The 23,385-nt window shown below is 37.6% G+C and overlaps 2 protein-coding genes and 1 long non-coding RNA gene across 5 annotated transcripts in view; 2 read left to right on the plus strand and 1 right to left on the minus strand.

Moving 5' to 3' along the window:
* LOC141351076 (uncharacterized) overlaps positions 1-2,466 on the minus strand; it is a 39,648-nt gene extending 37,182 nt beyond the window's left edge. The window contains exons 1-2 of the long non-coding RNA XR_012359247.1: positions 2,331-2,466; positions 292-449 (exon numbers count right to left, since the gene is read on the minus strand). This is a non-coding gene — a long non-coding RNA (uncharacterized lncRNA). The remainder of the gene's footprint in view (positions 1-291; positions 450-2,330) is intronic.
* A 128-nt stretch (positions 2,467-2,594) lies between these two features.
* Positions 2,595-23,385, plus strand: part of syt17 (synaptotagmin XVII) — a 32,291-nt gene continuing 11,500 nt past the window's right edge. The window contains exons 1-4 of one of the 3 annotated variants that reach the window (XM_055194005.2): positions 2,595-2,756; positions 17,886-17,903; positions 19,542-19,690; positions 22,161-22,315. In XM_055194005.2, the coding sequence (XP_055049980.1) occupies positions 2,715-2,756; positions 17,886-17,903; positions 19,542-19,690; positions 22,161-22,315 (364 nt within the window). In that variant the 5' untranslated portion in view covers positions 2,595-2,714. Of the gene's footprint in view, positions 2,757-14,942; positions 15,355-17,885; positions 17,904-19,541; positions 19,691-22,160; positions 22,316-23,385 lie in introns of those variants that run through there. The other 2 variants (XM_055194007.2, XM_055194006.2) reach the window with 2 other exon arrangements.
* Positions 9,561-12,864, plus strand: itpripl2 (ITPRIP like 2). The gene has a single exon (XM_055194004.2). The coding sequence runs from the start codon at positions 9,848-9,850 to the stop codon at positions 11,321-11,323; it is 1,476 nt and encodes a 491-aa protein (XP_055049979.2). The 5' UTR covers positions 9,561-9,847; the 3' UTR covers positions 11,324-12,864.

A 23,385-nucleotide genomic window follows, 5' to 3' on the forward strand; every position in this document is an offset into this window, starting at 1 on the left:
TTTTGATTAAAGATAGGGCACATTAATTTTTTTTAAAATAATAAAGCTCGCATTTGTAAAAAATATTTCAAAACAAATTATAGTTTTTTATTTCATTTTCATTGTGACTTTAAAGAATTTATATATATTATATAAGATTTCCCATATAATTTATCAAGCTTGCAATCCGAAAAAAAGCTGGAGGAGGTGTGTGTGTGTGTGTGTGTGTGTGTGTGTGTGTGTGTGTGTGTGTGTGTGTGTGTGTGTGTGTGTGTGTGTGTCTTTGTAGATTTTGTTTCCAACATTATTTACCAGTCCTTGAACTGTGCCTGTTTTTCTGCGGTTCTTGGCCAGCAGGGCTTCATACTGTTCTCTGATCTCAGCGATGACAGCATTCAGATCTGCGATAGGAACTGCGTCAACTTCCACCTGCAGACGCCTACTCAGTTGTGCCCAAATGACAACACCGCCTGCAAACAAGAACCTATCATGTTTCAGATATAAGTATATCATATAAAAAGTATGTGATTCCACTTTAATTCTTCTCAGCAATTTTCAACTTCAAACAATCCAATCAGATCTCGATGGCCAAATTCAAATCCAGCTTTGCTTTATTTTTTATTTCAGAAGCTGGTTTCACTTGGATATACTTTAATATTTACTGTTATAAACCGCACACCCGGTCGCTCTAACACGACCGACAAAACAGCGGGGTGAACGGACCCAATCGCAGACTAGCTTGGGGGACTTTTATTATAGTAGGCTTCAAAAACAAAGCAAAAACCCAGGATGGGAAAACAGTACTAGAAATAAAACAGACTAGACAGAACTGACTAACAAACTTGGCATCACAAACAGAACTGGAACAAGGACTTGACAGGAACACGGACTGGTCTCGACCCAAACAAGGACTGGACACAAGCCGATCAACGCGATCCGGGGAGACCTGACATATTATTTACAGGAACAAATCAAGAGGAAACTGTGGAAACTAGGGCTGGGTAAAAATATTGATTCATCAATGCATTGCAATTATTTGTTTCTCAATTCAATATCGATTCATCAAATCCTATGAATCGATTTGCCCCCCCCCCCCCCCGGCAAGTGGCGCCGCTGTGGGCAACACTCTAGTGAGAGCGTTCAGCGTTGTACAAGACGCGCTTTATCAAAACAGAAAGATCAAAGATGGCAAACAGCAGCACTTCTTTCAAGCCTTCACCATCAACGTGATCAAACATTAGTAATACTACACACATTATTTAAAAATATACTCATGTACTTAATTGCTTGTGTATTTACTTATTATTGAATCGATATCAAAGCAAGTAAATCAATATTGAATTGAATCGAATTGAATCGAAGCCTCAAGAATCGAAATTGAATCGAATTGTGAAATTCTTAACAATACCCAGCCCTAGTGGAAACTAATCAAACAATGACAGGATGATCTAACAAGAAAATGAGGGGGCGGGGCATAAACAAGACACAAAAGCACACGGCCCAAACAAAGGCCATGTGCTACCACACAAAACATGGGCACCGCCACAATCCTGCCACAATTTACTATGATGTGGGTAAAAAAAATTCTATGAGGAAAAATGTGTCAAGAATAGCAAACACCTGTACTCAAACTATTTCAACAGCGGAAAAAATATATTTACAATAAAATATATAGTAAAAGTATATACTGTATAAATTGGAGTATACTTTCAGTGTATAGGCTATGATACAATTCTGTAGTATTAGTGAACTGTAGTAAATATTGTATTTGGTCTAATTTAATATTACTAATATTATACGAAAATAAAAAAGTATATGAAGAGTTTCGTTGCAAAACGAGATAACCACCGTTTTTTTAATTGTTCAGAAATCTTGTTTTTTGGTTGTGCATTCCAATTAATTTCAATGCAACTGCAGATGGTTTGTTTTGATTTAAACCTTCATAACTTAAAAAATACAGCTAAGTATCATCATAAAACAAAATAATAACATGATAACATAATAATAAACATGTTTGGACAAAAAAATGTTAAAAAATGGATTTATCTCGTTTTGCAACGAAACTCTTTATATATTGTTTGATTAAAATAAACATTATAAATAGCTATCAACAAATAAATAGAAAATTAATCAGTGATGTATTTCTTTCATAATAAGTATGAAACAGCCCAAAGACATTTAATCGCCACCATCTGATAATTAATAATAATGTTACAGGCTAAATTGCATCCACAAGAACAACGTCACCTCGTTTTATTATGCTACCTAGCTGTTTTAACCAATTTTGTGAGTGTTTTAACGAGTTATATATATATAAACTTAAAAATATACGGGTTGTTTTTTAGTTTTACCTGAGCGTTACACGAGGTACCACCATCCTGTGACATAATATTCAAGCGCTGGTTTGCACGAGTCGACACGCGTGCACCACCCACAAGTTTGTGGTCTCAAACTTAATAACAAACAGGCATTCGTTTGGCAGGACTCACTTACCACTCTTACTCCCAGTCTCAGCACTTCAAAAGTAAGTAACTGCTGGAATAACTCTACACAAAAGTCCATTCATAGATGTATTGCCTTATATGCATTACTTGTTGTTATGTAGACGTGTCTAGAGATACAGGTGCATTTCCTTCATCTGTTGATAAGGAGGGAAAGGTCATATACATTCACAGAATGATGAGAGTAAACCGTGCAGGAGAGACCATGCTGCCATCTGAATCTGTGCTGGTCAAATGGCTGTTTTCAGCCACACACAAAGTCGGACTCTTGTTCAGGTAATTAGTCCATAAGCCAAAGCTAACACCAATGTTGTATCACTGTTTAAAAATAATACGCGTCAATGAGGTCTGCTATATTTTACATGTTGATAGTAAGCTACATAACATCTTTCATAAGCAGCATTATCAGCACATGTCATGTACCAAAGCTTTTCCTAATGCATTAAATGTCCACTAGTAACTACATGTTAGCAATTACAGTATGTTAAACATAATACACTAAATGCAATGACATTTCAACTGCTGTTACAGAAAATGTGGCATGAATGAAGAGAAATGGCAATTGAGTAAGTTTAATGAGAAAATGAGAATGAGAGAGTATATAGATTTGTTTTTTGTTTCCGAAAAAAATCAGGGTTTCAGTCCAAAACACTCTAAAAATGTTAATCATTTTGGCAAATGATACAACAAGTTCAATAAAAAGTGTAGTGATTTATAAAGCTATTGTTGAAAATATATAAATATAATTAATAAAATATATAACATATTATATATATAATAGACTAGAAATGTCTCTTTCTGGATGCAAATTATGTTTAAAAATCATAAACTACTGGAAATCATACAAAATATTGGTCAGAAGTGTGGGAACCATGTATTTAGTTTCTAGTTTATTCATGCACTTTTATATAATCTGTTGCAGTCTTGGGGAAAGTTACTTTTAAAATTAATGCATTACAATATTAAGTTACTCCTCAAAAAGTAACTAGTTGTGTTACTTTTCTTGAAAAGCAATGCGTTACTTTACTTGTTACTTCAGAAAAGTAATGTTATTACATAATGCACATTACTTGTAATGTGTTACCCCCAACACTGATCAGTTGTATAACTCTTTCCCCGCCAGCGTTTTAAAAAAAAAGTTGCCACCAAGCGCCAGCGTTTTTCATGGTTTTCACAAAAGTTTAATGCCTTCCAGAAAATGTTCTTCTTTAAATATATAAACAAACAATATATCACAGACCCTCTGCTTTCAAACAAAAAAAAAAAAACGTTTCATCCTACCTTCAGTAGTTCTCTTGTAATCACCTCTCAAACATGGGTAGGTTTCTTCAAAAACACCCAATTTTGAGCAAAAAGCTTAGGTAATTCAATTTTTGTGAAGGACTTTGATAGAGATCAGATGCAGAGCGATCTTTAAAACATACACAGAGTTCTTTCTCTTTCACGTGAGGTGCTACTTCCGGGTTGTATAAGTTGCGCCCCCTGGTGGATAATAGCGGTATTGCGGAAGGCCGGAAAATCTCGTCAATGGCGGGAAGCGTTTTCTCTTAATTGACGAGATATCTCAATGGCGGCGAAAGAGATAATCAAGTAATCACATTGCTCAATCAGAGTGCTGTACATATATTTTTAAAGAGCTCCAATGGTCCGATTCACGTTTTTACATTTCCTTTGGTGTGTTACCGTGTGTAAATGTGTATTAGTACATGTTAACGAAATGCAAAAGGTACATACCCGAAAGTAAACAATGACGCAAGTTATCGCCTGTAAATGTAAATCTCTTTTCTTGGACTACAACAAACACATAGATTGTAGGCAACAGTTTACTTCCTGGGCCTGTTGACGTGAACAGGACGGTCATTATCATAAATCCTCTCGCTTTAGACTCACAGCCTGTAAGTTAACTCCTGTCAGCATTGCATGTAAGCTAATCTTTCAAACATGGAGCATCACATTTCCGGCTGACGTCAGAGGTATTCAGGCCAATCACAACTAAGGGTGTCACGATTTCGATTTTAAATCGATCGAAATTAAGTCACAACCTCGAACTTTGAATTAAAAAATGGGATCGTCGATGCTGCCACGCCCTCGTCATGTCCGGTCGGCTTGCCAAGCGGGAGAAAATAGACCTCTCAGAGATGCTTTAAAAACATTGGTCTAGCGGAACGCGATTTATATTTTAAACACGAGGGATGTATTGCTACAACTCCTTGAAATGCATATCATAAACAGGATTACTACCTAGTGATCTGACTTTGGACAGAGTGTGGCTCTCTGCACATGCGCGAGAGATCCGCCAAGATGCATCGGGTTATATTTTAAACAAAAGGGATAGTTTGCCTCAGCTCGCATGAAATGCAAAAAACTGAACAAATATGTAAGGATTACTACTTTAGTTTATGTTTAGACTTTGGACAGATGCGAGAGCGCGTGCACGTGAGACAGAGAGAAGCGCAGCTGCTTATGACGCACTGATTTTATTTCCGATGTTAGGAGTCCAAGACACGCGCATTAAGTCCATGATGTGCGGGTAAAGAAGGAATCCTCTCTCTACAAGCTCTCTCGCGTAAAGTGAAGCCCACAACCCCCCATGCAAGGAAAGCACGCAATGTGCATGTTAATGTGAAACTATAATAATAATAAATAATAATGGCATATAATTTTTTGTCTAAAATGAATTAAAAATCGAGAATCGAATCGTGACCTTAGAATCGCAAATGTAATCGAATCGAGGATTTGGAGAATCGTGACACCTCTAATCACAACGTACAGATTAGCTGCCCAATCACAGCGCTTTTCAGATCTATGAGTTTTGTACAAAATCAATGTGTTTCAGGAAGACAGTATATCTGGAGCTTCAAAAATGTACGGTGAAAAATAATGTGTTTTTTGAACCATTAAAGGCACACCGCTGAACTTTTTGGCCACTAGGGGGCGCTAGACATGTATTTTTCACGCCTGGCGCCCCTAGAGGCCACAAGCGCCGCAGCACTGTCGCAAAGGAAAAGAACAGGCCAACCTTAAAACTAAACTAAAAACTAAACCTTTAAAACGCTAAACGATCGACATTTTGAGGCATCAGGGAGAAACGCAGTCATGTTACAACTTTCTGATGAGGAACTCGTGGCAGAAGCCATTTCTCAATCTGAAGGTTGCAGCCTCCGGATGTCATATTTCTAAGCTGCATACGTCATCAAGACTGTCTTATTTCAGAATATTAACAATTATAAAGTTGACTGTTATACTTAGTTAATCGTAAATTTTTGCAGTATGCTTATGACTTGTGAATGTAATGCTCAGTTTACCTTAAACCAGGCTTGATGACGTATGCAGCCTGCATATTTGACCTCCGGAGGTTGCAGCCTTCCAATTGAGAAACGACCAGAACTATTTCCTTGCCTTTTTCGAAACACATATTGTTGCATCGTCTCTCTCTCCCTTGCCACCAGGATTTTCCGCAATGGCGCTCGTATTTCCTCTCTTTTGTGTGAAAATTGTTGCTCCAAATCCAAGTAAACCGATGTGTTTAGGTCTGTCGCTTTGTAATACGTCACGCGAGTGACAGCGGAACGCAGCAAATGAGGAAGAGAGAAGAGAGAAATGCTCGGATCTGATTGGTGAATGAATAGGGTTTGGTTTTACACTGTGTGAGTTTCAGCAAGTTTGACTGACTGCTATAGCATCCTGGATTGTAATGTAAATACAGACAGTAAAAGAAAGGTAAAAACATGAACATGTGAATGCAGCATCTGAATACAGGGAACTATATGCAAGATAATCGCCGTCATTTATAAAGAAGATCGCATTTATGTATGAATCAAGATCGTGAGTTTATATAAAAATTGCCTTAAAGGGGAATCAAACTTGGGTTGCCTGTGTCATAGATCCGTGACACTAACACGGTGCCACAGAGTAACATAAAAGAAGTTGCCCTCTACATTCCTTAAGTAGCCTCCAGCAAAATTCACGTTAAAAAAAAATTTGTGGAGGAAGTGACGTATGCTGTAAAGCAGTCGAATTTTGTCGTTTTTTTTTGTGCTCTGGTTACGACCAGAAACCCTAAGTTTTAAAGTACGAGTAAAAGCGATACAGACCCCGTCAGGCTATGGTAGACATGTCACTCAACCTATTTAAAGTCGATGTACTATCACAAGGGTCTTGAAAATGTATTATGAAGGTTGAAAAATTACATGGTGTCACTTTAACCACGTGAACTCATTGTATTATACCAAATTCACAATTGTTGTTTTTTAGCAATGAAATGGGTGCCCTTTAACTAAAAATGGTCTTTTATTAATTTAAAATAAAATGCAACCTGTCTAAATGTGTCCTGTATCTGGTTTAATGTGTATGGCATTGCTGTTTTGGTGGACAGGGGCTGCATCTGCTTAGTGCTTACCCTGACAGGAATCAAGTGTAAAATTAAAATATCAATGTTTTAACAATTGAAAGTCATGTATTCACGTTTTGAAACATTGCAGTTCTGTTTTAGGGCACAAGAGGACAGTATTTTCAAGCATACAAAATTGGTGAAGCCTAAATCCTATTGCATTGGTAGTTTTGAAAGCTGTAAAACCAAAGATTCTGGTCTACTCACAAATCTATTAATTTATTTGCTTCATCGATATTGTTGAGACCATCCCATATACAAACGCTGTATTTATCAAATGCAATGATAATATCAAATATTATTTAGTGTTTTTTCACTCATGCCAGAAATATGTGCATGTTGTTTTAGGGTGAATTATCACACAGATGGTTACGAAAACATATAACGTAATCTCTTAAGTTTTGAACAGCTGGCTTGGAGGCCCTAGAAGTCTCCTTCCTGTGGTTCCCATGACCTAATCTATGTGCCACTCAGAGCAGCCTGGGGACCTTATACTCTCCAGAGGCTGAATTTTAAAACACAATTTGCATTCTGTCTCTCTGTCCTCTTCAACCGACTGAACTGAATATACAGTATGCTCATGAGAAGACTGTTTAGTTTGGCAGTTAGTGTTAGGGGGCAGAGCTACAGTACTGTATAGGCCTACTCATATCCAGAGAGGGAGAAACTGATGCAATCCCTGTGTAACTACAAGCACTCCTCAGTTTTCAGTCTGTTGTTGGTTGTGACCACATGTAACCCTTAAAAGACTTAGTTTTGAAGTTTATAGCACACTGTTTCAATTGTCCAGTATCTCCATATTAACACATCTTTAGATAACTTTAACCAACACAAATAATTATTAGTTTAAACTTAAAAATACCATCACAGTTAAAACATTTTACAATCTGAGCATATATAAAACGCTGCTCTTATATTTCTGAAAGTATCTCAAAGACGTTGCAAAGCGTCTCTCTTCATTTGCAACATTTGCATTGTGCCACAGTCAGATAATTTGCAATGCAGAAGTTGCCACACAAGGCTTGTTTTTCATAATAAGTGTAAGAGGAAGCTGAGCCATCTGGAAACACTGCATGAGTTATACATTGTGAACAGATCACATGTTTTTAGATCTTAATAGCACACTGTTAGGGCCAGTTGCACATTTTAAATGCACATATATGCATAAGATATACACAAATTGGTCTTCAGACCATTTACTATGGGCTTTGTGCGAGTAGTAAAGGCATACCATACAATTACTTTTTACTCTTCTGAAAGCATTCTTCACAGCGATGACATTTAAGAATATTTTTGGTTCTTCCTTTTTTATAGTCTTTACGTCCTTTTCTATTACAAGATGCATTTGTGTAACAGATGATTCTTTGGATCTTTAAGTTTATGAAACAAAAAGCTGTAAGTTTCCCTCTCTTTTTAATACAGACAGTGTTTCAATACAAACAGTGTAGAGTATGTGTTATACTGAAGAGCTTTCGTGCACAGTCATTGGCTTTATAAATCAAATAATTGCGAGTTTAGTTCTCAAAACTTCCCCCCGGACATGACTGCTAACCACAAGATGTTCTTTATTTAGGTGGGACTGCATTCAACTACAAGTGCAAATGATTAAAGCATTTATCTCTTGTTGACCCCTTAAGCCTGGTATTTTTAGAGTGGGCCACACGGATCAGAATAGCACCAGGAGATTGATAAGAAGGTACACATTTAACCGTTAGAATGAATATCACTTCCTTCCACAGGCAGCTGTTTGGTGAGCTAAGTCCCGATAGACCAGTCATATTGTTATCTAAACATCCTTCAGTCGGCCATGTGTATTGAGATGTCTCTGTGTTTATCCTCGGTAGGGTTCGTGTGACACTATGCAGTGAACATCTGTGGTTGTTTGCACTGAACGCACACCGTTTTGAGGTCACGGACAGTGTTTGTTTAGGGCAAAAGTCTGAGGAAAATGGTGTCTCACTGTATAAGTGAGTGCTAGATACAACTCACCAACAGGCTGACCAAATTATTGTAATACATTTGAGAGCAGAGCTTTGAATAAGCCATTGGTCCACAGTACAACCTTAAAGGCTTTGGAGATCAGAGGTGACCGCGGGAAAACTTAGACTGAGGTTAGGGGTTAGTAACACAAAGGTTCAAAATACTTACTGTGACAACCGCCACATCACAAAAGCTAAGTGAAAACCCAATTGTGAAAATGTCTCTGTGTTAATATACTTAAAAGTAAAGATGGTCCGCGCCATACAAAACAATGAAAGTCTTTGAGTTGTCCTCACCAATGTAGTGAAACAAACATGTACTGTATGTGTGCGCATGTATTTGATCTGTAAACATCAATGGTCTTCTGTGTGGTTTACTGGGTGGCACACCCTACTGGCAACATCTTTTGTATTTATTTTCCAGCAGCTTTCAAAGGGAGTTGTGTATTGAAATCAGTGACAAACATCTAGTTATATACTGCAAACTCTTTACTATTAATTTTTGAGACATCTGATCACTTAACATTGCATTGGATTGTAGGTTTGCATGTTGTATGCTGTGTTCATGTCTAAAGCGAGGCATTTTGTCAGTTGGCACTTCCCATTTTTAGCTCTGTGTTTCTTTAAGAGGAGGAGTGTGGACAGTCGCTGGGTTTGAACGCCTCTTTTTTTTTAAACAGAAATTCCTTTCTCAAGAGTTTGGCATTTCCTCTGAGCTCACACACTGTGAGACCGCTCTCTCGTTTCACACAGCGCTTGTGACAAAAGGGGGGATTTTCAAACATCCTGAATGAGAGGATTGCGCTTGCCCTCGGCACACGCCGCATCTCTAAAGAAACTTTACGTTTCACAGCAAGCAAAGTTTTAGTTTTTGTGTGACAGGGAAGAGGAAACATCAGCTTGGCCTCGTTTTCAACAGCTGGAAGAGAAGTTCAGCATGGGCTAGCAGCAATTTTTCTCATAGAGCTGGAGCGTACTACACAAAAAGGTGGAGGAGGATGAGTGTTTACACTGTCAACCTCAGGTTATTTTGGCCGCTGGCCACTTGTATCGTTTCGGTTCTGCTGCTGCTGCACCATATCATCTTTAAAGCTTCTGAAGACCAAGGGAAAGATTGCTCCGACCAAGGACCGGGAGTTATCACACTGTTTAAGTACATCTTAGCTTTTATCTTATGTTACTTCTTCATTAGGTACTGCTCAACCCAGCCTAGATCTTCAAAAAGGTGTTTCTACAAATTTCCTGAGGTACATGCAAAATCTGGAGTCTCCAGGAGGGAGCTGCTGGACGATCACTTTGAGAGGCACGTGCGTCTCTCTCCACATGTGTTGGGCCACAGCAAAGCTCATGTTGCCAAGTTGGTGAGTGAACTTGTGAGGGTGGGGCGCACCGACGTCCCACCCGAGTCTTCTCTGGCCTTCCGAGGTGACTTTATACAGATTGGCAGCTCATATGAGGAGCACAAGGTCGGCTCACCTGACTGCTTTGACATCCTGGTGCCTCTGCGGACCCCTCGGGGGCTTAAACTTGAGGCTGGGGTTTGGACGGACAAACGTGGAGGGCCGCCGTTGTGCACGCTGAACACCCCTCGCAAGGCGGAGTGGACAAGACGTCACAAAGCCTTCACCGACACATTCATGCACCTACATGGTGCTCAAAGTGCTTACAGGATGAGTCCAGACTCCATCCAGCGCTGGTTTTACACAGCCACCCAGCGCTGCCTCGCTGCCGTACGTTACCCGTTTGAGCAGCGCTGTTCCCTCAGCCTGTCTCTCGGTGAGGAGCAGCAGGTGTTGCTGCGAATGATGCCCCGCTCTGATTACGTCTGCTGCCACATCTCCATGGGCATACGACTGATCCCAGCTTTTCCTCTCGGTGATGGAGCCTTCTTGGTTGCATCCCAGCAGGCCCAGCAAGGAGAGGACCTCTGGACGGTGTATTTTCCCAAGCAGGAGCAGAAACTTCTAGCATGGCTAAAGGGAAGGTTGCCCTCAAACTCTTGTCATCTGAAGTGCCTTCAACTACTTAAGGAGGTGAGGAACCTTGGTGGGGAGACGCTAGACCAGCAATCTAGAGCTGAATGGGGCAGGGTGCTTTCTTCCAATGCTCTTAAGACTTCTTGGCTTCGTCTGCTGTTCAGTACACAACCTGAGGCCTGGGAAGAGTGCAACCTTGTGGACAGACTTGATGATCTTCTTCGCAGTCTAAGGGAGAGCTTACAGTCACGGGCTCTCTGCCATTTACTGCTCGGGGGTGATAATGGGCTCCTGCCAGAGTCGGTCTCTCTGCCTAAACTCATGAAGGAGACGGTACCCTCCAATTTGTGGGCAGAATTCAGTGATGTAACCCTTGATATGGTCTTCGCCCGACTGGTCTACTCTTGGAACCACCTCCCTCGTCTAATTCGTCTTGGGCGGCCACAGAGGTCCAGCCTGGGCAGAGGTGTTCACTGCAAATATATAGATGTAGAGTAAAGGTCAACTATAAATGGTATTGCTACACACACCTATGAATTGCTACATATTATGTAGCCTAAAATAATATCAGCTATTTTTGAGCACTCGTCATTATGTGGATTTTTTATATCTCCTTTTTGCATCCAGTTAAAATTATGTATTATAATGTAGCATTAAAGGCGGGGTGCACAATTTTTGAAAAACACTTTGAAAAAGTACCAAAACACACTTAGTCAATCAGCATTAAGGGGTGTGTCTACTAACCAACATCATTGCCTGGGTTGCGTATGTGTGGGGCGGGTCTATCAAAAGAAGGTCCAGATTCTATTGGGGTAGGGGCGTGTTTAAGTGATTTCAAATGTCAACATTGGCTTTCAGAGATCATGCACCCCGCCTTTAAACCAAAAATCCAAATGTTGTAAAATAAAATACAAAGCACTAGAATGAATTGCAACAAAAAATAGGTACAATCTTTTTTTATATTGAAATTTCAGAAGTTTTCACATTGGTGTTTATGCAAAAGTATTTAATATTCCTATAGAGAAGTCTTGTGTTTACAACATGTTAAGACTTGAAATTTTGACATTTGAAATTGGAAGGTGAAGCTTGTAAACTGAAAGTCATTAGGCTTGTGTTGACTCAGGGTGACCATGATGTCAATATTGTGGGGTAGTCATGCAGTCTGTGGGTAGTGCGCAGTCATAACAGATTAAACATCAATGTTTTTCTACTCACCCACAGCATTACTAATGTCATTCTCAACAGATCTACATCCTGTTAAGATGGAAACATTGCAGAGGGACCAAAAACTTTTTTCATTGTTTCACTCTTTCTTATTTGATAAATCGATGATTTCAGATGGCCTTATAACAAAGAATGTTGTTTAGTAACTGTAACATTTTCAGTATTGCTTAATTGATACTTAGCTTTTCATGGATAAGTGACATAATTACCGTGGTGCTTTTGCCCACCTCAGCTCACCCCACTTGAGTTTAAGGCACTGATGGCATGATTTTACCTTTTTCCAGGGATCCCAACATGCATGCACATAATCTTTTCCCACATAATTTTGTTGCCATGGAGATATGCTACCTCAGCCTAAAGTGGCTTTGGTTTTAATGGTTAATTGCATAGCATTTACCTTTAAAAAGGCAGCAGAGGTTTATATTGATCTCTTGCGGGTACTTGGTGGCACAGAAGTAGTTTGATATTTAGCTTTCTGCTCAATTTTTTCAAATCGTGGTCATTTATGTCAGACAGATAGGATATAGTTAAAAGTAAAGAGAGGTCTGTCTATTCTGATTCCTCTCCTTCACTGCACAATGACACATTTGTGTTACCTAAGCAAAGAATTTTGGGGTGGTTCTTCGTTTCTGTTGCAAAAAAAAACAAAAACAGAACAAAAACTGAAATAAGGAAATAAAACAGGAAACAAGACTTAACTGTAGTCCAAGCAATATAAAATATACAGAATAACTAAAGCTGAATGTATGTAAAATAATGTATAACTTATATGTGAATAATGTAAACTGATTGTAAAATACATTGTACTTGATGTACATATAAAAGAAATATGAAAGACAATCTGTATGTATATATATATATATATATAAACAGCAATAACAAAACATATATATTAGTAGTAGATATAACTTATATGTGTTTATATGTGTATTAAATGAATTGAAGTATCTATATATTTTGGATTGCACATGGTTTTGTTTTATTTTGTTCTTTGTAATAAATAAAAGGATTTCATTGTTCTGGACTCAAACAATTGGTTCTTTTTTGTTGTTCAGCATGTTGACTTTTTGGTCTAAACTATAGGATAACAGTATTGTCCTTACCATCTGTGACCATCTAAGTTTCTTTGTACAAGTGAGGCCATAAAAGGGACAAAAAAATGAAAATTTATGAAATATGGCAAAACGTATGTACTTGTTGTCCCATATTTATCCATTAGCAGGTAGGTTGTGGGCAAAAGAAAAAAAAAGTTTGATTATTTCACATTTCAATCTTTTCATTTTTAATCTATTTAAAGGTGACATTTCACAAGGCTTTTTTAAGATGTCAAATGACTCTTTGGTGTCCCCAGAGTACGTATGTGAAGTTTTAGCTGAAAATACCATTTAGATAATTTATTATAGCATGTTAAAATTTCCACTTGTAGGTGTGAGCAGAAATGTGGCGTTATAAATGCAAATGAGTTGTTTTTTGCACTAAATGGCAGTGCCGTGATTGGATAGTGGAGATTAAGGGGTCGTAATATTATGATAAGATCCCCTTCTGACATCACAAGGGGAGCCAAATTTAAAAAATAGAAAAATGGTTTACCAAAACCAAAAGTTACTGGTTTGTTCTTTTTCACATTTTCTAGATTGATAGAAGCACTTGGGACCCAATTATAGCACTTAAACATGAAAAAAGACAGATTTACAAGATATGTCCTCTTTAAATCATTTTCACAAAATGGCAATTATTGTCTGTAATCTGGTTATGTGTTGTGTATTCTCAATTGAGTGTTTTGTTTAGTGTGGGTCCCAGAGCTTGTGTCCTAACATGAGAACAGTGTCGGATAATTTATCATTTAATTTTTCCACATGCCTGCAGGATTTGGCTTGTTAACGAGGTAGAATTGGATGCAAGTATTTAGGGATAAAAATGTTAATGAAAATCTGCTTTTTCGCCATTTTACGTCACGCAAGTAAAAATCGCTAAATCAAGCTCTGCCTCTATATATGTGTCCCCTGAAAAAATGACCTCATATACCCCAATACTCTTCATAATTAAATCCAGTTATTTGGAGCCTAGAGTGCACATGTGGCTTCAGTTCTACCATTAAAGCAGATGAATGAGATAGCTGAAGTGACACAGCAGAGGTCACTGTAAGCCTGTGTTTGATATTCAACCAGATGCGTTTTAACAAGTGCCTGAAGTCAAACAATCTCTGTCTCGCTGTTTTGCATTCATCCGTTTATAATTTAAATGTAAATTTTTTTTTATTGTAATGTCTTGCTGTCTTTGAACACGTTGGGTCTTGTTTATTAAAAATACTTCAGTCTGATATAATTAAATCTTGTGTACCTTTTTCATAGTTAGAACATATTGGTTCGTTTTTCTTCCTGTTGTCCACCTCACAGACAGGATTTGTAATGAAAATGAAATAAATTATGTATTTCAAATTGGGATACTGTGGCAAAACGGGATACTTTAAGTAAAACGCTACATCCAATATCCTTACATCTTCTTTATATGTCTAAATTAAGCAAATAACAGCAAGTCCATTCTGGTCCAATCAAACTTACCTTAAAAGTTCCTTACGATCCACCTACCGTCATTTACACCCTTTTATTCAAATCTGTGTTATGTTTTTAAGAAAGCACATTAGTATACAGCAGGTGGGCATACAGACCCTTGCTCTTGTAAACTCCCAGCATTGCATGTTGCCGAGGTAGCAATTAGCCCTTTCACCTGCCGTCTGCCTGTCTCTCCTCAGCCTCTCCTGTCTGTGCTGAAGGAAACAACAAGTGGTTTCAGCCAATGAGGGGCTGTAAAAACTAGATGGAGAGACACATAACAGGTCTGATATCCATCAGTGCTTCTGCAAACCTGGATGAGTCACTAGTCTGAAAGCAACACGGGGCAGGAGGGGGAAGGAGGGCACTGTTCTCTCCAGGGAGCGGAGAGCCGGTTGTCTTGCGTGTCATTTCTGAAGAGTAGGCACGACCGGAGAGGAAAGAGGGGGAGATTAGGAGCGACCGGGTGGGTGGGATTGAAGATGCTGGGGATGATGAGGAGATAGATACAGACAGACAGAGACAGAGAGAGATGGGGGTGTTTATAGTTTTGTATTTGGAATAGATGTTCATCACACTTTTGTAAAGATGGACAGAGTGTCCAAATCAACAGAGACAGCCAAATAGTCGCATCTACTTTCTTTCTCTCCTATCTGTTTTTGTGAGTAAATCCGGATATGTTAGGTGATATGTTGCTCTGTATGGGAAGTGAAACAGTGGGGTAGGAGTAAGAGGAGAATGGCGTACACACAGGTGAGTCTCGGTTACTATATTACTGCAAACACACTGCCATATGGATCTATCTGGATTGCGCTGTTTACCTTAATCTTGTGTGTCTTTTATCCTGACAGTCAGTTTAGATTTTCTTATGGTTTTGCTCCTTATGACTTGGTCAAGGCCTTACAGCTTTCCGATTATAAATGCATATGTATGTGTGTATTTTATCATCATGCAATATCCTTAACAAATATAAAGATTCACAGCAACACTAGAAATGTAAACATTAGTTTTCCATTGCAGGTTTTTAAATGTTTTGTATATCGTACAGTTTGTACTTTTGCAATATGAGACTCTTAATACAAAGTAGATAACAACAAAACATATTAAATTTATAGTATTAAAAGAATCATTGACATTTACTATTTAAGTTTGATTTGTGTGTGTGATGTTTAAACTCAGTGGAGCGGTGTATGGTGTCTTTATGTTATATTATGACTCATGAAACTAAGCTAGATTGTACCTGCTAAGCCAAATTGCTGGCATTAGCCATGTAGTTTGATAAGGACTGGTGGTCGCTCTCCGTCTCTTGACCCTTAAACGTCATCTCTGGCTGAGCCAGAGGCAGCAAGGTGCGGGTTGGGAGCGACTGGAGCTCGTATCACTGTTACCATGGTTACAGCCACAGCTAATTGCTTAGACAACATTGGACCAGTGATGAGGAGCAAAAGAGCTGAGCTGAGGTTAGGAAGAGGGACGGGGGTGGGGAAGAGGAGAGAAATCAACATGTACTGTAGTGTTGAGAGGAGGAGGTAAACATCAATTGTGTATTAAGTGTGTGAGTGTGTAAGCAGTCTGATGTGTTGACTTTCTGTGTTTCAGAGTCTCCCCCTTAAAAATACTGACCAAGTGACAATTTCTAATAAAAAGTCCTGTTAAAAAGGTCCTGATATGTGGGTCATTCTATGAAAATGGTGGCTTTCTTGTCCCAGCCCCAACCACCAGGAAAAACACTTAAAATTGTCAGATAATGACACAAAATATGTTTTTTGTTTTAATTGAAGTGTTTTATTATTAATAAAACATATGTAAGACAGTTATATTGCAAACCATTTTTTATATATATTGTAGAACGCGGTCAGTACCATGAAATTGGCTTGTCCCTCGGGTCAGGAGTCGTGGTTTAGTGACATATTTTAAGTTAAAAAATATATTATTATCCCCCTTTAAATGTCATAACACAAAGGGAAGTAGTAGTGGACTACTTAAAAAACTAAAATTTCAACTAAATATTATAAATAATTTAAAGAGAATACCTGTCCCCCAATTTCATGTCACTGGTGTTACAATTTATAAAAACCACCATTTTGAAAAAAATCAACATCCTTGCCAACTTTTTTCTGGGTCAAACATTCATTGTAGGCATGGCTGTTTTGAAAAGCACATGGTGAGTGTGCACTCTCTCCTCATCTTTTAGCAATTTGATGAATAATTTGATAATGTCATGTGAGGACTTAAGATGTGTCACTGGTGTTACTACAGTTTATGGTAAGGGGAAAGGAAATTTTATTAATATAATTTTTCAAATTGCATGATTAAGTGATTTATTTACAATTTAAGAAGTGTGGTTTGAGCTAATGTGGCCGCAATCTTAGATATGGCATTGTGTCTGCAGATTTGTCACTGGTGTTATCATCACACTTGCTGCTTTCATAAGTAAGCATTTTAAGGATATCATCATTCAATTTTGATCACTCAACCTCAATTTTTTCTAATGTTACAACAAAAAAACACAATGGTAGAAATAGAAAAAGGTCACACAATAGAACTTTATGCATGCCTGTTTAAAGTAAATTATTACTGATCAAGATAATTTCTTAATATTAAATTAACTTTTTCTGTCTTTGATTATGTATGCAAATAAAATACAAAAAATACAAAATACATTCTGGGAAGCCTGAATTGTCATCTAAAATATAGGTAACATCAGTGACAAAAAAAGCAGCACAAGCTTTTTTAATGTAATGTAGCACAATTGTTTAATGTAATGTAGTAAAAATTTAAAAATACATTAAGCTGTCATTTAAGTTGATTTATAATGTTAAGAGGTTAACTATTATCTGACTATAAGTTTTGGTATAAAAAAAGAATTCCATTTTTAAAAAGTTGTCTGTTCAAAAAGCCACCATTTTCATAGAATGACCCATGTACCATTTAGGGACCATGTACCTTTGAGGTACTAATATGCAGTGTTTTGTAACATTATGTACATTTGATGTAATAATATGAACTCTTTAGGTGCCAAGGTGTACTTTTTAGGAAGGGACCAGCCCCAATGCAGCTACGGACCATATTTGACCATTTAGCTTTGTGTTTGTTTGTTTTGATATTGAGGGAAAATAGATAACAAATCTGAATAGAAGAGTTTTACAGCGAAAGTTCAGGTGCTTTATGTAATATGTTTACCTGTCTCCCACGCTGACCTGTTGTGGTCCTCTTTCCCTTTTTTTCTCTTTCCTGTGCATTAACCTCGACCTCCTGATTACTTGACTTTTGAAAAAGGACAGTTGGAACCCATCAATGAGGTATGTAAAGTCACACATGATTCATTTGCCTTCCCAGATGTCCCCAAAACTATGATCCCAGATAAGTCAGAAACTTGAAAAATTACACCTACAGATCTTTGAGAATATAAAATGCTTTTAAAAGCACACTTGCCTGTGTTCGGCAAAAATGATGTGCCTACACAGTCAGAGGTATATTGGGACCTTTTGCTTTGAATTTTTTTACATTTAACACCCTGCCTTGGGTCATTTATCATTTAACCAGCCATGGGCACATAGTCATCCTCAGGAGAGGTGAAGATACTTGTCTTTCTGGAGGGAGAAATCTTTATATTGCTGTAGTGTTTTTATCTCTTTGGATTCAGTCGGTCTAAATCAAAGCGAAGCGAGTTTAAATTGATAATTGGAGACACTACTGTCCAGATTAATGACCTCAGCACTGTTCCACCTAATGAGGGTCACATTGAAAAGTGACTGAGTGCTGTTTAATGGGATAAGAACTTTTTTTTATCTTTTTTATTGACCATTGGCAATTCAGATCGAAAGTGTAATTATACTGTGGATAAAAGCCATGAGACATTTAATGTCCTCATAGAAAACCATCTCTATTAGCTTCTCAATTAATGTGTTGTGCGCCATACAGTATGTGGGTGTACTCCTAATTCCTAAACGTTGACAGAACCTTTTACAAAAATATGCATTGAAGGACAAGTTCAGTATTTTACACTTAAAGCCCTGTTTTCAGATTGTTTATGATGAAATAGAACGGTTTTGACTGAAATTTGGACATATGATGCTGGCCCGAGAATTTTCGGGTGTTTATTGTATCACCTCCCACCTCTACAATGGCTGTAGGGGTGCACAGGAACAATCCTTCCTAAAATGCATTAAACTTTCGTTTACAAAGACGTGAAACTCACTGAAACTTCACTGATATGCTCACACAAAAATCGCTGCAAAAGATGCTTTCCAACAGGTGTTTTGTCGTTCGTTGTAAACTTGTGGACCTATTTTACCAAATGCCTCACACCTGTACATTCTTCCGTTGAGAGCTTGAATAATAGACACTCCAGCCCAGTTGGTGGCGATAATGCACCTTTGCCAATTGCAGGAATACAAACAACGTTCCCGGCGCGGAGTAATACCGTACCTCACAGCACATCTAATACAAGTCAATGGAGTTGGACTATGATAATACCTGTTGGAAAGCATTTTTGCAGCGATTTTTATTATATGTCCAAATTTCAGTCAAAACCGTTCTATTTCATCATAAACAATCTGAAAATTAAGTGTAAAATACAGAAATTGTCCTTTAAGCAGAATTAAAGCTTAAAAACCGTTGTACATTGTAAAGAAGTTTGCTTTCATCAAGTTGATCATGCAGTGTTTATTACAATCTTTTTTTTTGTTGTTGATATTATTTGACTGATATGATATTTCTGCAAAACCCCAATGGAATATCAGGAATGCAAAAATAAAGCTTTCGGAGACTCATTTCTTGTTACGTTAATACTTTGTTGAAATGTAATTGCCCAGATGAATAATAATAAAAAATCAATTTGCATTGAATGTTTGAGGTTGTTAGATATTTAGCTTCCTGTGCAGATGTCTTTGAATAATTCAGTCACTTTTATCAGTATTTTTGTTTCATGTTGTTAGGGTCTTCTGTCCAGACTGTCTGATTTCCTGTTGTGTCGCTGGTCGTGCCGCTCGTGTTGGCAGTGGTGCTGGGAGTGTAGCTGCTGTCAGTCCACCGATGAGGAGGTGGAGATTCTGGGGCCTTTCCCTGCTCAGACTCCATCATGGCTGTGAGTAGTGAAGATATCTCTATAACAATCTAGGTTGTATCCAGTTATTTAGGTCAAAAATTAAGACTTTTGCTAAAAATAAGATTAATTTAGATGTATAGTTTGTTGTAGCTGTAGTTGCATTCGGTGGTATCGCACACTCTAAAAACAGATGTGTTAAAAACAACACATTCTTTTTTAGTTTAGTGACAACACATTAAATGCGTTGTCCCTGACTAACACATCTCTGTGTTATTATTGGAACAACACATTTTGTGTTATTTTTAACTTGTGTTGTCCCTTTCATTTATTTTAACACAAAATAACACATAAAATGTGTTAAATGGCATGACACAAACTATGTGTAAAAAATTAACACATCATTTTTTAGAGTGCAGCCAAATTAATACATAATTACTTTTTTCATAGCTATGTCTTCTTGCTAATGGTCTATTGATGAGGATCGTTTTAAATGACATCATTAAAAAATAATAAACTGTGATGATGTCATTGGGGTTTACAGTTTTTTACAGACGCTAGGACACATTTCACAATACTTAGGTACCTTTTGCAAAACTCTTCACACAAATCTCCTAACCGACTTTTAGCTTGGCAAAGCAGTTCATTTCACATTCAAAATGCACTACAACTACCAAAACACTTTATTCAGGTCTCAAATCAACTCATTCTTCCAGAAAACTAGCAAAGGTTGACAGCCAATAAACACACTTTGTCACCCACAAAACAATGATCTAAAAAAACATTAAACAACATGTAGCATTATACAATGTTTTCTTGTGTAAAACTCTGTTTATAATTCATTGCAATACAGTATATGTTACTGGAATGAATCACACATGATGCAGAATTTGTCAAAATTTTATGTTGTTTATTTTTTTTATTTATTTTTTTTTGGAACTGTGCAATTCCAAAATACAAGAATTTCTATCCACACCATCCACTGATACAGATACAATAGTAATGCTAATCTACTCGGCTGTGGACAGCTGTGGCTAGTCCAATTGTCCAATTGTTTTATAGCATTTAATTTTAAGATTTAAACATTTTTTATTCAAATATTATGTAGTTTTGCATTATGTTAGTGTTTTGAACATAAGTTTAACAATTTTGAAAACAGTATGTAAGCATTTGCAAATTGGTCTGTATGTATAAAGAGTTTTGGCAGTTGTTGTGTCTGAGTGAGAAAAAAATTCAAGAAATGTGAGAGATGTAGTCATTGAATGCATTTTGTGCCAAAGCAATGATAATTGATCCTCAGTTTAGCCCACATAGACTTCTGTTGTGCTCACTGTGTGAAGAGTTTTGCAAAAGTGACCTAAGTATTGAGAAATGTGTCCTAGCGTCTGGAAAAAATGTAAACAAAGATGGCCACATATACACCGTACACATTTTTCATATTTGCAATGTCCATTATTATAAGCCAGCATTTGTAAAACATCAATCACACTTGCAAAACTGATGGAGAGATGTGGTCACCAGAGATTTCTGGCTTATTTTGCTCTGACTTGTCTGTCTGACGTGTTGACTCATGCTGTGTGAGAACAGGATATAAAATCCATCAAATCGAGAGAGACCAAATTAAAGATTGAGTGGCCCCTATTTCCCATTCTCATGACTGCATGCATCCAAAAGCATGGTGATCAAACATTTAATTTATAATTGAATGTGCTTAGTATGCAATTTTTACTGCATATAACTTATACATCCCTACTTTTTTGTAATTATAGAGTCAGAGGGACACCTCTTCCTAAGTCTACCCTATCCCATTTCTTCCACGTTCTAAGGCCATTTGTTTTAGGATCCTCCGTTGCTATGACAGCAATCTCCCTCTGAGCTGTAGCCATGGACACAAAGGGTCCTTGATGTTCCCCAAAGGGACACTCGGAGTCAGGCCTTCATGAAGATATCCCGCACACAGTATTTATCTCAATAGTTGACAAACAGCCAGATTAGTTTATTGGTTGGGAATGATATGAAATGTTTTGTATTTTGGCCTATTGAATTGATTTATTGGTCTATATTGGTGGTCATACTTTAGATCCAACCCTGTTTCAACCTCTAATTTTTAGGTAGCCATGATTAGCAGGTTTAGGTGTGTTTCGTTGCGGTTGGAGGTGAACTTGCAGGAAAGTAGATCTCCAGGTACAGGTTTGGTGACTACTTGTCTAGATGGTCAAACCAGCCTTTGGGGCCAACATCAGAGAATATGTGACCTGTGAAACCCAGCTTAAGTCATCTTTAGTGTTTTATACATAAAATTATGCTACATAATGTAAAGAATATTTAGTGAAAATATAATATAATATTGACTGAGTTAGGCCATCTCAAATATTAAAATGAAAGTAAAATCAGTGATTGAAAGCAAACTTAGATGGTCCTAATCTCATACTTTGATTATGAGACTTTATTCTGGATTTCACAATGTTTCTCTGTGTACTGTACAAAAGCTTAACAAATTCATCTTTTTCAGTCTGAATGAATGTAATGATGACAGAAGCTCAAATTCTCCCACTATGGCCCCTGACCTTGATTCACCGGCTCAGTCCGACACTACAACAAACTGCAGGCCATCCTCTTCTTCAGAGACCTCACGCTCCACCTTCAGCCTGGCAAGCCAGCTCGCAAGTGAGTCCAAATCTCTTTATGTATATAGGCTAGAGTAGGAATAAATCTTTTGCCCAATCCTAAATTTCACTTGTTTCCTCACAGTTTAAACCAACACGATCTCACAAATTCCGTGAAATATTCACAAAACTGCCATGTCTAAATAGTCACTTAATTGCTCATGTTTCCGTGTCATTGTCACGTATTTCCGCCAATTTACGTGTCCGTACCACAACTTTTTTTTCTGGTCAGTTTTTCATATTGGTTACTCAACAGTTTTTCCTATTTTTAAACCATTGTCGCATCAGTTTGGGGTTATATTTGCTGTTTGTGTTAGGATGTCACTTTAAGTATTGGTTTATACTATTTTTCATATGCTTTTTAAACCTTTGTCGCCTGATGTTAGGGGTAGAGTTGGGTTTGGGTAAGGATGTCATTTTATGTAACAGAAAGTCGTTCTAACCCCAAACCGAAGAAACAATAGTAAGAAAATAGGAAAAATGGTTGAGTAACCAATACGTGAAACTGACACGAAAAAGAAAGTCATGGCACGGACACGTAAAATGACGGAAATACGTGTCAATGACACAGAAAAATAAGCAAAATATTTTGTAACTATTTCACAGAATTTGTGAGATCAGGCTGGTTTAAACATGCCTTGTTTTTAAAGAGTAACTAAACCCTAAACCAACTTTTTTTAGTTAATGATCTGTAAGAATGATGCTTTATTAGTGCTGTTCATTGATTTTAGTAAGTTTTTTGACATTTGGATATAAAGTGTTTTAATACTACAATATATGGTGTAAAAACGCCTGAGTGCTGCCCTCTTCAGGTTGAACGGTGGCTACTGCAGTTGAATTTTCCTATTGGATGTTGGGTCCAAAAAATAACTTGTGATGTAAGCAGGTTCAAGCTCACCACGCCCTTTGTTACCATCTTACCACACACTTGGTACAAGCTTAGTTCCTCCCCTCTATCTCCTTTGGGATCTGCCCACTTTTCTTGCATTTTTCAAATATTGCCAGTGGGTGGAGTCAGGCTATGACCAGGGGTTAAGTGACGCTTTAAGTCTGATCCTTTATTTAGGAGTG

The sequence above is a fragment of the Misgurnus anguillicaudatus genome, chromosome 19, assembly GCF_027580225.2.
Source record: "Misgurnus anguillicaudatus chromosome 19, ASM2758022v2, whole genome shotgun sequence".
NCBI lineage: Eukaryota > Metazoa > Chordata > Actinopteri > Cypriniformes > Cobitidae > Misgurnus > Misgurnus anguillicaudatus.